Genomic DNA, 13683 nt, shown 5'->3' on the forward strand with positions numbered 1-13683 from the left:
GCACTGGTCCACTGTTGCTCTTTAATCTATTATTGCTGATCGGGTCTTGTGGGATGGATTTTGGTTCTTGTACAAAAAAATCTGAAATAGAACAGAATAGTTTTTACCTTTTAATATTTCCATATTGTGTTTTTTTTTTGTTTTTTTTCTTTATATGCTGGAATGAATCATGACTGAAATAACAACTAACGCCCTGACTGAGCATTTCTGCCTTGAGGTTGCAGGGTACCAGCAACGGCCTTAAAACATGGACATTTATACATACAGTTGTGGACTGGAGAGAGAGGCAGGGATTTCATTGATCTGGACTAGAGGTAAAGCTACATCTGAGACATTTTAAAGGAGGACATTCATATTTTCCAAAAGGTAAACCATAGAAATATGTAGCTTTGTTGCCCAAAGATGAGTTTTTGAGGGCTAATTCAATGACCAGTGAGGGTCAGTGTACGATATCGTAGGGGACTTCACAGAGGTGAGGTTGACTGTACACAGCTTACAGTACAAATGGACACTGGGGGACTGGACGGTGTTGCAGGGTGTCCCTATTAGAGTGGGCATGAATCTGAGATAAACACAAACATTGTTTCCTTTGAAGAAGCAAACTACAAATGTCTGAATGTCACCTTGGAAGCCTCCAGAGGTTTAGTGTTTGAATCCTCTACTATGTTAAGGATTTGTATCCTAAAAGGGTTTCATTACAAACCCTCTTTACAGAATTAAAAAAAAAGAAATATATATAGTGTAGCACTTATAATAAAACTTTAGTGCAGAGCAACAAACTGCTGTAGTGAAGTGTCTTGCCCAAGGACACAACGACCATAACACAGGTTACAGGGTGGAATCAAACTGCCAACCTTCTGATCATTGACCGGCTCACTCTACCACCTGAGCCATGGTCACCCATCTTAGCTTATGGTTGTACGTGTTAGCAAATGGTTTCTTATTTACACATCCTGCAGATAACTATTATCAGCATTCATTTTGTCCAGTCCTGTTCATGTCCATTAGACAAATGCAAGAACTTTCAGCTCTACTGGCGCCTGCACCAGCACCTGGCAGAAATATCTCACTGTAAAGGTGTTAAATGTTTCACTGGTCTCTCTTTGTCACCAACTTGGACGTTATCAGCCTATTAAATGGCCATTATTATTGCAGATGATTCCCATACACATCAGCCAGTAAGGATATACCTCACCTTCAGTCGGTGAGTTATTAGCCATTATGACCATTGATAAACAGAAAAAAACCTGAAAACGTGGGTGACCTGTAAAATCTCTGATGCAGTCGTCATCCTGGAAATGAACAAAACAGAGCCTTATGACGTGACAAGACGTTTATGTTAACCAAGAAGTTTTGGTGCCTAAACTTAGGCAGTCACTGACTGAAAATGCAAGTAAACCATGAGCGAAAACTGAACTAAAAACAAAACTGCAGGTGCGAATAAAAATATAGGTATGGTCCAAAATGGGATTTGAATTCATTTTTCTCATGTGAAAATCATCTAACTCGCCTGCTGAGGCAGGAAGGGGGATGGGATCAGAAGAAGTGAATCAAAGCAGTAGAACCAAAGTAAATTGACTGAAAGATGTGAAGCAGCTCTAGAAAACTGGGGGAACAAAGGCATAGTCAGGTGATGATTCTCTGGTGGTTTTTTGATCCCTCCCACATAATAACTTGAGTCATTATTATTCTAAGAAAAATATTGATGAGTGCAGCTTTAAGCATCAATCAGGGGCTTCCAGAGCTTCCAGCAGTCTTGGTTGGACAGCGGCCAAGAAATAACGTCACACGCTGCACGATGTCTTGTGTTTCTGTGGGTGAAGGCTGGCCAGGACAGGCAGATAGATGGACAGCTGCTGAGAACCAGCATCTCACATCACCAGCTCCCCTCCCAGGACATGAGCCCCTCTCTGTCTCATTAGGCCAAACTGGCAGCTGAAGTGAAAGGAAAGGGGGACCACGTACTCAGCCTCCCATGGCAGAAACCTCCCCATCGCTCACAGAAGCTCTCATTACTTCTTCCCCTCCCCTCCGTCCCGCAGCGGCCCTCCTAAAGGCAGCCAGCTCCATCCATCAGATGTATCGATCCTGTCTCCCCCTGGTGTGGTACCTGTCTGTTTTTTAGACTAAGTGGGAAGGATGGCAGAGCTGGCATGATATTTCAGCTTTCCAGTGACAGCCCCGTCCTCCTGGGATGTGCAAGGTGAACCGGAGACTGGGCTTCTTCAAAGAAGTGTTCCTCCATAGATCTAAATGAAAGAGCTCTCCCTGGATGAATTACTAATAATATGTTTTTCCTGCTTGGACATGGGAGTCATAATCAATCTGCTGCTTCCTCGACTGTTCTTATCGCTTGCTGAAAAATACTATACCCCCAGTCCTCTTGATAGTACACACGAGACAGCGGTGCAAACACATCTTTGTTCAAATCAAACCGCACCTCTTGTTTCTGAAAACACTGTTGTAACTGTTGTTTCAGGTTCAGCAGTAATGTTTCACAACAGCATGGGTACTGTGAGTCTTTTTTTTTTTTAACAGAGATTTGATGGTGCGTCAAACAGAGTTTCTCTTGACTTTGATCTTATTACTATGAGGGTTTTTGGGCAGAAAAGCAAGCTTAAGCTTTTAAAGCGATTGCCTGTAAGAAAACCCTTTTAGATCAGTCTGACACTAGCACTTGTTTCACTTCTAACTGGGATTAAATTTATAGGGTGAGACATCATGTTGAAGCATTTGTCTCTTCATCCAAAACTATTTTAGTATGTTTCCTCAGGGTCACTCAGAGTAAACCATGACCAATTTCCTCTCTTGAAGTGTATTTTCTTTATAAAGACAATTTTGCAAGTTTGATTGAGAGAAGCTACACAACAGAAGTAGAAGAACACATAATTGCGATGTCAAGTTTGAATCCCTGCTCGGGGACCTCAGGTTGCATGTCAAAGCTCAAAGCTGACATCGATCAAATGAATTTAAAAATGTCATCAAAAAACAAAACATGAAGACACACAGCACAGTTACAAACAAACAAACAAAAACAGTACACATAGTGAGTTCAGGTTCCCTCCACATGTCCTGCTCTTCACAAAATCTTGATCAGACACCAGAAGTAAAGTACTTGAAGGCCAAATCATTCTTTTCATGTCCACAGGAGTGTGCATGATGTAAATTTCATCATCTGCCCAACTCTGTGAGGATCTTGGCAGACTCCTCTGCAAACATCTTACTGCAATAAATTCTCAGAGAGGAATTCAGCTTTGAAGAAGGGATGTGAATTTGGACGAAAACCGTGTCTGCCAGGTGCCATGGGTTGACGTGGTTAATTCAGCGGAAGAACTGAGTAGATCTTCCTTACTGCATGATTCAGATCTGCATCTGGTTGTTGTTGCTTCAGGTAGCAAAGGGGATTTTGAAAATGTTAATATGCAGCTAGTGTAAGGGAAAGAGAATGCCTTGTGAAATGTGTGGTGGAAATGGCAGGCAGAGTACTGAAATTATAGGTGCAAAAACACTAGAATCAGTCTATGATGTACCACCCACCCTGTATGTGTTTAGATTGTAGGATGCAGCTACTTGAGGTTGGTGAACAACCCAGCCATCTATTATCTATACACCACTTAATCCTCACTAGGGTCGCGGGGGGGCTAGAGCCTATCCCAGCTGACTTAGGGTGAAGGCAGGGGACACCCTGGACAGGTCGCCAGTCTATCACAGGGCTACACTTAGAGACAGACAACCAAGCACACTCACATTCACACCTACGGACAATTTAGAATCATCAGTTAGCCTCAACATGTTTTTGGACTGTGGGAGGAAGCCGGAGAATCCGGAGAGAACATGCAAACTCCACACAGAAAGATCCAGGGTGTCCTAACCAGGACACGAACTTGGGATCTTCTTGCTGCGAGGCGACGGTGCTAACCACCGAACATTTTCTATATCAGTATTTTCTGTTCATGTAAGGATCTGTGTGATACCAGTGGTTATATACAGTTAACAAATTTATTAGACCACTACCCAATGTACGGTCTCTGCCACAGCTGCCCTAAATGAATGGCATTGGTAATTACCAAAATAACTAATTAATAATAAAATTACTTTATGTTTCTGTAATGGTTAATACACCAGTAGAAGCTCTTTAACCAAAATGATATTTTTAATGCTAAAATATAAAATTATTATTGTCATCCATGAATTTTCAAATGTACTGTTTTACAAATAAACAGAAAAAAGATCACCGCACATTATTATTTTTTGATCAAGATGTCATATTATAGTTATTTACTTGCATTCCTGGACAGAAAATTAGTTTTAGTGGTTGAATGTTATGCTTGATTAATTTCTGACTTCTAAGAGTTGCCCAGTGAGGTGGCTCAGATTTGACCAGAAAAGGTGAATTCAGTTTGAAATTCTTCATTCCTTATTCAAATGGCAAAATGTCGAGAGCTGAGTGTGAATTAAAGCACTTCATGATGCTGGATGATCTATATTTATATGCATATAGTGTTTAACAAATTAGACAGGTGGTCTAAAAAAATGGTATATATTGAGGAACCCAGTGCAAAATGGCTATTTTCCACGTTACTGTATTTGTTATGTACTGTTGTTAGTACATATACATTGTATTTAATCAATTGATTATATAACAAAATGAAAAAATATTAAATAAAATTTATATGTAGGGACATCATATATCTATATCTATATCTATATGCACATGCATTTCTCTTGAGTGCAATTCATCCAATCCTTTGATTTCTCATGCAGCCATACGTGATGGGAAAAAAAAGGTCTGTTTCTAAGGAGACTACAGCTCCCTCTGGCACAGTGTTTATAATTGAGTGTGATTTTCAACATCAGGCTCAGACCACAGGAAGAGAATAAGGCAGGATATTTCCTGTTGTCCCTGCTCAGTCTGCTCTGTTTTCCATTTGTGCCTTATTTCTTCACCAGTTTGACAGAGAAATATGCAGATTTGGAGTCGGGAAGACTTGCAATTAAATGATTTAAAATGCTTATTAATTCCACGGGAATTTCCCCCCCTGTTTAATTGCTCCGATGAATTTATTCAACAGTTGAGTAAAGTGCAGAGTGAATTTGAATGAGCTCCTAAAAAAATGGAAAAAAGCGAATTAAAGGCCACTTGCAGACAGCGGTGAGTTCTGTGTCCAGTTTTGCTAGGTACAAAAAAAAAAAAAAAAACACCTCTCAGGAGAGCTAGCTTCCCTGACTCAGTGACCAGAACTGACATGCAGTCGCTCACACAAGACAGAGGTGTCAGTTTCAGAGGAGGATACAGAAAACCTCAGAGGATGTGAAAGGCATGAACACGAGAAAAAAAGCCTCAATTTGCATTCATTAGTGGTGTCTGTGACGCTGGTTGAAGCGATGCAAGAGGAAAATCTGCAACACCATCTATGATTCTCCCCATGGTTCAGAGAGTTTGTACATGTACCTGTCAGACAACATAACAATTCAGCAGGGAGTCCAATAAACAAATCCACATCCCAGAGCCAAATCCCCTGATACAGACACATTCCTAAAATCATTCATTCATTCCTTTTTGGTGAGACAATATTCTTCATTAAACCAGTAAAACATCCAAACAAGGAATGGAACATCACCTGCATTTGCATGTCATTTTCTGATGCTAAATTGACGTCTCTTTTCCTCACCTGTCTTACTTTTAATATTTTCTTCATCACTTTGAGGGCAGGCAGACTTTTTCATGTACGAAGTAATTTGGAAAAACCTTTTGTAATCACAGCATTTGTGCCACACAGGAACTAGAGCTGGGCAGGAGTAGCAACAGAAGATCTGGCTGGATTGTACAGGATAAGTATGGAATTGTTTGAATAATGCAACGCTATAAGAGCATGGCACAATATCCTAGCAACCAAACTGCAGAGATAAAGGGCCTGACGCTGCATGGTGCTTCATTTTACACCAAGAAACATCTCGCCATGCTATATCTGCCTGTTGAAAACCATCTGGGTTTTTTTTTTCTCTGTGGCCATTTCATGAGCGGAGCTGCCACGCGGGGCACAGTATGGTGCTAGCACAGATTCAATTATGAGGTGGGGGTGTTTGGCAGGAAGGTGTGTATGTGCCAGCGTCTGTCTGTACGCTGTCTGAAGCTGATAGATGTGGAGACTTCTGGCCTGGCAAGTGCTTTGCAACCTGGCAGTAATGTGAGAAAGGCCCATTGTGCTGCGGCGGAAAAACCCCGTACGCTCAGCTGTGTTTACAGGCCAGAGTGAGGGACGGCAGATATGCCTGTGTAAATCCCCCAAACGCCCCTTGCTCCAGAAAAGACACGGGGCCGAAATCAGATGGAGACAAAACAACAGCATCCCATTTTTTCCTCCCCATGTCCTCTGTGAGGCTGCCTACCAATTAGCCACAGTGCCGCTGCTGAGGTGAGATAACAATAGAAACCCATGTATCCCCTAAAGACCTCACTAGAAGACCTTTATTACCGTATTGATATCTCCTACATGTCACACTGCCCTCTCTTGCCTGGCAGCATGCCCACACATTTTCTGTGAGGGAAAATCACCAGAGGGGCTGTAACTCAATATGAGAAGAAAACAGCAGGACACGACATTAGGCTGAATGGTACATGCTGTAATTAGTGAGATGCTGTAAGGAATAAATATGAAAACTGATACAGTGGCTTCAAGCTGCACAGTAAATTAAAAAACTGATTAATGAGTGAAAGTACAAATATGTTTTCTGGCAAAAAGTCAAGTGACACCCAGTGAATGTATATTCTCAAATAAAATAAAAACAATCAGTGGCAGGCAGTTGAAAAACAACAACAAAACAGCAGTTGCAAATACTTACTTTATGTGCCCGCTGATATTTTATCCTTCACTATATCCGACATGCACAAAACACAATTTGACTATTGTGGCAGATGAATTTAAAAAATTCAGAGCCCGTCTACATTGCTTTAAGAGATCAAAGAAACAATCTAAATATTGCATTTTTCACACAAAGAAAATAAAGTGTTCAAGTTAGGTCACATTTTGTAGCACCACAAATGTTATTTCATGGACAAAATTACATGGAAGTGAAGTCCAGTCGTACAAAGGAGACATTAAAGTGGCGAGCTGACCTGAAAATTAAGCAAAAGTTTTAGTTTATGTGCAAAACTGTTACCAGTAATAATAATAATAACAATAAAATTACAAAATTAGATTGTCCACTTGGTCAAAATTCAACCACAAGTTTGCTGCTGTTCAGAAAAAGTTGTATTCTTACTTAAAATTTAAACTTATGAGACTCAAACAGTTTGCAAATGGCAACAAAATTGGTTGTGTTTATACAGTACAAATTGAAAAAATATACTTCACCAAATTGCTCAGCAAGATATTAAATCCAAAAACATTTTAATTGAAAAACAATCACCATATCAACTCGTTGGCCAAAGGCACTCGATAGGTTTGAACAACTCCTTAAATTTGCGAGAAAACGTCTCACATGTTGCATTTATATGAAACTTTCCATGTTTCTCCATCTGTAGATGGATGAATGTTACACAGACTTTCTAGGGCTTTGTAGTGGAAACTTCCAGCAGTACCACAGACGCTGGTTGTGAAGCGCTTTGAGTGAGGCTTTACGGTAAATGGATATGGGGTCACTTCTACTGCAAAGCCGAGGTCAGGCTCTCCGAGAGCCCGTCTGTGTGTGAGTGCCCATAAAACACTACAGGCATCCATTTCAAATGTCCCAGCTGTCACTGAAGTACTGGTCCTCCTCCTCCTCTTCTTCTTCTTCTTCCTCAGTCCCATTTTTCATGAGGTCATTCAACTCATTCACTTCCTCCTCCTCTTCCTCCACTTCTTCTTCTTCTTCTTCTTCTTCATCTTCCACCTTGAGCTGTGCCAACATAGTCTGTAAAGTGGATTTCACTTCCTGAACTTCTTTTTCTAAAGACTGTGCAGAATGAATTAAGGAAGAATCTGATGCTACAGACAGACATACATTAGCATGTAAATAAAAAAAGCATGCCAGCGGACAACCATCCGGGCAATCGTGACACTTGTGGCCCCCGATGGTTAATGGTAATAGCAGAGGACAGCCATAACCCGATGAAGTCATCAATCTCCAATTTGGCCACCAAATGGATTACTGGGACAGATCATCAAGTCATACCCAATTTAACCCCATCCAATTCACTATTCATGAGCTCGTCTCAACTGGGAAGCTGGGCGGCAATGTGGGGACCCAAGCAAACAGACTGGCCAGCTAAATTATTCATAAACCATCAATGAAACGGGATAGAGGCTGTCATCAGTAGGGGGATTGTTTAACCTGCTTAGAAACTCAAATTAATCGAGAGTGTCCAGCTTAAGTGGCAAATCAAAGGGATGGCTTTGATGGCAGATGGGGCCTGATGGCTCGTTTTACTGTCTGAATGGACACAGATTGTCCTCATTCATAATTAACCAGCCGTTAAAGAGATTTTTTGAATGCTGCAGAAGGTTCGACAAGCCTTTCAAGGCAACACAGTCCAAAATGGAAGTTCAGAATTATGTTTGAAACCTTTAAAGCCAACTGCAGAGATTGACAGAATTTTGCCTGTTCTTGTCTTTTTTTTTCTTTTTTCCAGTCCCACTCTTTGTGGTTGTCCTGTTATTGAGAGCAGGGACTCAATTAAGACCCTTACAGTCTGCCGGTTTGATCTTCCTGTCACTATGGCAACAGTAGCGCCATCACTGGGTTCAGTTCTTTTACTTTTCAATTTCTGCAAGCCAACAATACCGCCCTGTGCTGTATATTCAGCGTCTTCAAGTGTCTACGCCACTTTTACACGAGTGCAGATACTTCGAGTAGGAGAAATAAATGACACATAAGGACGTGGAGACAAAAAGGTGGAGAGAAGCAGCCACTCTGTGTCTATCTGCGACTGCCAGGCTGCACTGATATCATGCAAACAGCGGAGGAGACGGTGTTGACCCCTGACAGCAGAGCGAGGAACATGAACCTCGAAGAAGATGCAAAAAACAGTCCAGCCACATCTCAACAAAGAGAGAAGAGAGCGTGCTGCGTAACACGCTGCCTTCGCGGACCTCAAAACTAAATAAACCCCCTTCATCACCTTGAACAGATTGCAGGAAGGTATTTTTTGTCAGCTCAAATAAGAGAGATGAGATGTGACAGAAAGTGAATAAATAAATAAATAAATAAAGCTGCAGGTTAGGTGACACATTTTTCTTCATCCCCATGCCGGAATATCGCCTTTTCAATCTGCCTTAATAAGCTCACCATGCAGAGGCGAAAAGTGGAGCGAGAAAAACACACTAATCTATTTCCAATCAGCTTTCTAATTAGCGCAGAAAATGATGTATTGTGACCTGTAATCAGCTTCAACAGTTTGATCTGAGTCATTATCATGGATATTGTAATTTCCTCCGAGCCCGATCCAGCAAGTGGAAGCGGGCAGCTGGAGAAAGGGGAGGGGAGGAGGGCCGAAGGGAGAGGAAGGGAGGGTCAGCAGGAGGATGGGCATTAAGATATGACCCGGGTGGACTCGTTACAGCGAAATTCCTCGATCTGCCGCGGCACTTCCCCCATCAGCCTGCTTTAATCTCAGCGCAGGGTGACTGGCAGTGTGGCCCTCTAATAACCACACCTAGACTTTTTACTATTTCATTTTACCGTTGGCACGTCCAGCCTGTCAAGTAAAATCCTCTGATCCCAGTTCATCTTCAATTCCCTCCCTGAATGGACCCATAACGTCAGATAAGACAAGTTGATTTCTTCGCCCTCGCAAGGCAAAGTCACAGAGAGCAAGCATCAGTCAGCGTGAAGGTAGTTTACTTTTGAGAATTGAAAGGCCTTGTGGAAACTAGGTCCTTCAGATGGATGGACAGAGATACACACACATACAGTATCATTGTGTATATTAGAGAGAACTGGAAGGATATGGGTGAGGGCCTGATCCCGGTTCAGCATGGCCGTCTGCAGTTCATCCTCTAAGGTCATTAGTCTGTCACTGATCAACTCACAGCGCTCTGTCAGGTCTGTAGCCTCGGCCTCGCTGCAGCCATCCTGGGTAAGAAAAGAAAGGAGGATCAACACATAAAGCAGAACGTAGAAACACAGAAGTCTATCTATCAATAACTACAGGCATGCTCGTCTCAATCCTTCAGTGTTAGCAAACATTACTGCAAGCATCTTCAGTGCAACTACACTAATTGTCATATTGTTACTAAGTGCATCAAATTAACCCCTTCTACCTGAGACATCCCTCTCCCAGCACCAGTCTACATCTGCACATGCACTCCAGAGACTGTCTGACTAAAATCGTACGTGACAATTGTTGTGCTTCATTTCAGCTGCATTAGAGTTGGCAGAGCTGCTGCTTTGAAGTTTTAGAGCATCGCTGAGTAATTGCTACAGGGCTCTTATTCACTGTCTAATTTACTGTTGTGTTGAAGCCAAAGTAAAAAAATAAATAAAAAATTCCCAGTTTTTGTTGGAGTTTTTCAAATCAAACTCTGTCTTGGGAATGATGATGATAGGGAGGCCGATTGTGTTTCAAAAGTCTCCCAAGTGTCTCTTATCCACGGAATCCAGAGGTTGTTCATTTTTGGCCTCCACAGTTTTGCAGCTGTTACTGGCTACAGTTGAAGATGTTTTTTTGAGGTAGAAGTTTTCAAAGTAGGTCAGCATTCACATATTGTGCGCATTAACATTAATGTTGAGTACTATTGCCCTCGTAGTATAACACACATTTTGGGCTAGACGTGGACACTTGTGGACTTTACATGCCGAAATTTACGTCAAGCAGATTCTAGTGGACCTTCGCATACTAACGGATTCAGAAGTACAATGCCAACAATGGAGCGGCCATGCTACAAGGGCAGTTTGCTCAGTGGAAAACGCTGGCTACATATCCCATAATGCAACTGGACAGCCTTTTATTTGCCCCTCCCATATGTGAAGATTTCAGGTTTGTGCAGCTCTAACTCCTCATTGTGTTGCCTCCTGATTTGCAAAGCTCCCACCAACGCTACTCTTCAGTCAGATGACATTCTGATGACATATTAAGCCACTTTTAAACAGTTCTTTGAAGCAGCCGCGAGTGTGTCTAAGCCAAAGTACGAGCCTGCCAAAATCTTTATCTGGTAGAGCGCCAAGGTCGTTATCTACACGAGACACGGCAGGTGAGCGGTGTGTACAACATTCGGTGGTATATCTGCAGACCACACGAGAAGACCCTGCAGGGCTGAGGGGATTTTGAAGGATGGAGGGGATGTCGGGCAGAGTGCAGCAGGGCAGAGTGTTCAGAGAGCAAAGCTGGCCATAATTAGAACAGGCCCCTTTGCACACATTGTGTCCCAGTTTCTTCGCACTTATCAAGCATAGAGAACACAAACGCACACCCGAAAACACACAGACGCACCACAAGCAAATAGACACACACGCATGCACGCACACCCAGTGTTCTCCTCAAGCAACACATAGAAAGCCTAATCTGACTCATAGCTGCAGGTAGAAAATATCAACTCCCTGCAGCTCAGAGGTGTCAGAACAATCACTGGAAAGTCGTGTCTCTGGTCTCTGTCCTGGAATAGCTTCTCATTCTCTGGATGATGTAACACCCCCAAAGAAATACACAACAGCAGGCCTGAGGCGCAACAATATGTACAAGTTCGTCCTGATGCAATTAAGGAATTGTGCTCTCAATGCAGAGTATTTAATATTTAAAGAGAACATGTTTTTGTGTTTGAGGAACTTTGACTGAACAAACAATCACTAGAGCGAGTGTCTTCACCTTACGTGATACTGCAATCCTCCTATAACGAAAAGGGAAGACAGCGAACTTACAGATTCACAGAGCTGTTTGTTCATCAAGGTTAGGGGCGTCTTCGGCAGATAAGAGCCCTGTGTTTATGTAGCTGATTGATTCTGTACTTGCCAGCCTGCGGTCTGCTTTTGTAAAGTCAATACAGCTACAGGATAGAAAACAAAAGCTCACTGTGTAGAATGACACTGCCTGACAGTTTGTTAGCAACTTTGGTCACAAAAAACTTGAAAAATGTATTCAGTGGCTGCTACACTGCTCCAAGCGGTGATCAAAACAATACAAACTACTGTCGTTGCTATCTCTGCCTCTGACAAAAAAAAAGAATTTCAATCTCCATAAAACAATCACTGGCATACATGTATTGATGTGTTGATTCCTGTTGCACATTAGTGCTAATGTTATTAGACCAAAAGTAAACAAAGCAGACTGCAGGAGCATGAAGTTAAGCAAATTATTTAGGAATTCAATATTCAAACTCATGTATACACGGGTATGATTATTTAAGCAATAATGAGTGAGAGGCAGCAGGTAATTGTGCGTGTTCCCATGGGTGCTGTTCTGCCTGACACTTTGCACCAGGCGGACAAAACAAAGCAATATTATCGCAGTGATGTTACGCTGAAGGTTATAATTGTTTTTACAGACAACAAAGTGGCTTAATTCATTTTAAATAAGAAATTAACTGGCTTATGATAAACCTGCCTCTCTACTTCCATTGTTTCCCTGTTAGAAAGTTCATCCTTTGTACTCTCCATCATCCATTTTTCCAAGACAAAGATCCTATACAAATATGTGCAGTAAAAGTGTGAGATGTTACACTTCTGAACTGTAGCTAACTCCCAATGCCTCAAACTCATTAAAGGCAGGTTTTGAATTTGTATGATTTTTGAATCAAAAGCCGTTGCACTGAAGTGCTTTCCACTGAAAAAGATTATAATTATGAAATGAACCTTACGGGTTTTCAATATTGGGGTTAAGACTCGACAGTGTTATCTATGATGTGATTTTAACTGAGTAATTTACACATCAGGTATTAAAACCCCACAAAAATAATACAAAATACTACTTTGCCTTACCATAATACATATTACGGCTGAGATCTTACACTGTTTTTTATGTAAAATAACATAGCTAATGCAATAATATAGGTGGAACATATGGTATTATAACCATATTTACATAAACATTAAGACAAGGACACTTACTGCATTAAATCTGACCCTACAAAAACATAAACATAAAACCGACAAATCCAATGACTCCCTGGATCGTGATTGTCAAAGTAAAGAATTAAAAAGTTCAGCAACACTTTCAGCCATCGACTGTATAAAAAAGATGGCTCTTGTTTCCGGGTCTGAAAAGTGAAGTCAATGTAGATGTGCTTTACACTTGCATTCTTTGTAACAGCCAGCAGGGGGCGACTCCTCTGACTTAAAACAAAAAAACAAAAAAAAGCCCAAAACTGATCATACAGAAGTCTATGAAAAGATGATCCTACTTCTCCCCTAATTTGTTACCTCATCTAACATTTCCCTAATGAGTTCATGGTCTCAACTCCCAGTTTCAACTCTCCTTCAATACAGCATGGTGTTAATTTTGTAAGTTATGGTCCTATTTACAGTAAAACAGGTGATAAAACCGGGTATACTTATAGTATGCTACCGTATGACCTCACATGGTGTTCATCTGTCACTTGTCACGTTCAATTTGAAAATGTCAAAATGGCAACAGTTTAATTCTAAAGTTGAGGTTTCTAAACTGTAGTCCAAACACCAGGGATTGTCATCACAGCGTCTATCTTATACATACAGTCTGTGGTTTTGGCTTGTAGCTTTCATCAGGCTCACCACTTATATATCACCTAT

At 41.4% G+C, this 13683-nt stretch overlaps 1 protein-coding gene across 2 annotated transcripts in view; it reads right to left on the bottom strand.

Moving 5' to 3' along the window:
- Nucleotides 1–6603: 6603 nt before the first annotated feature.
- Nucleotides 6604–13683, bottom strand: part of disc1 (DISC1 scaffold protein) — a 51085-nt gene continuing 44005 nt past the window's right edge. For both annotated transcript variants that reach the window (XM_008301885.1, XM_008301805.1), the window contains 2 exons: nt 9933–10056; nt 6604–7940 (listed from right to left, as the gene is read on the bottom strand). In XM_008301885.1, coding sequence (XP_008300107.1) covers nt 7723–7940; nt 9933–10056 — 342 coding nt within the window. In that variant the 3' untranslated portion in view covers nt 6604–7722. The remainder of the gene's footprint in view (nt 7941–9932; nt 10057–13683) is intronic.

The sequence above is a fragment of the Stegastes partitus genome, unplaced genomic scaffold, assembly GCF_000690725.1.
Source record: "Stegastes partitus isolate 25-593 unplaced genomic scaffold, Stegastes_partitus-1.0.2 Scaffold1, whole genome shotgun sequence".
In the NCBI taxonomy this organism is placed as follows: Eukaryota; Metazoa; Chordata; class Actinopteri; family Pomacentridae; genus Stegastes; species Stegastes partitus.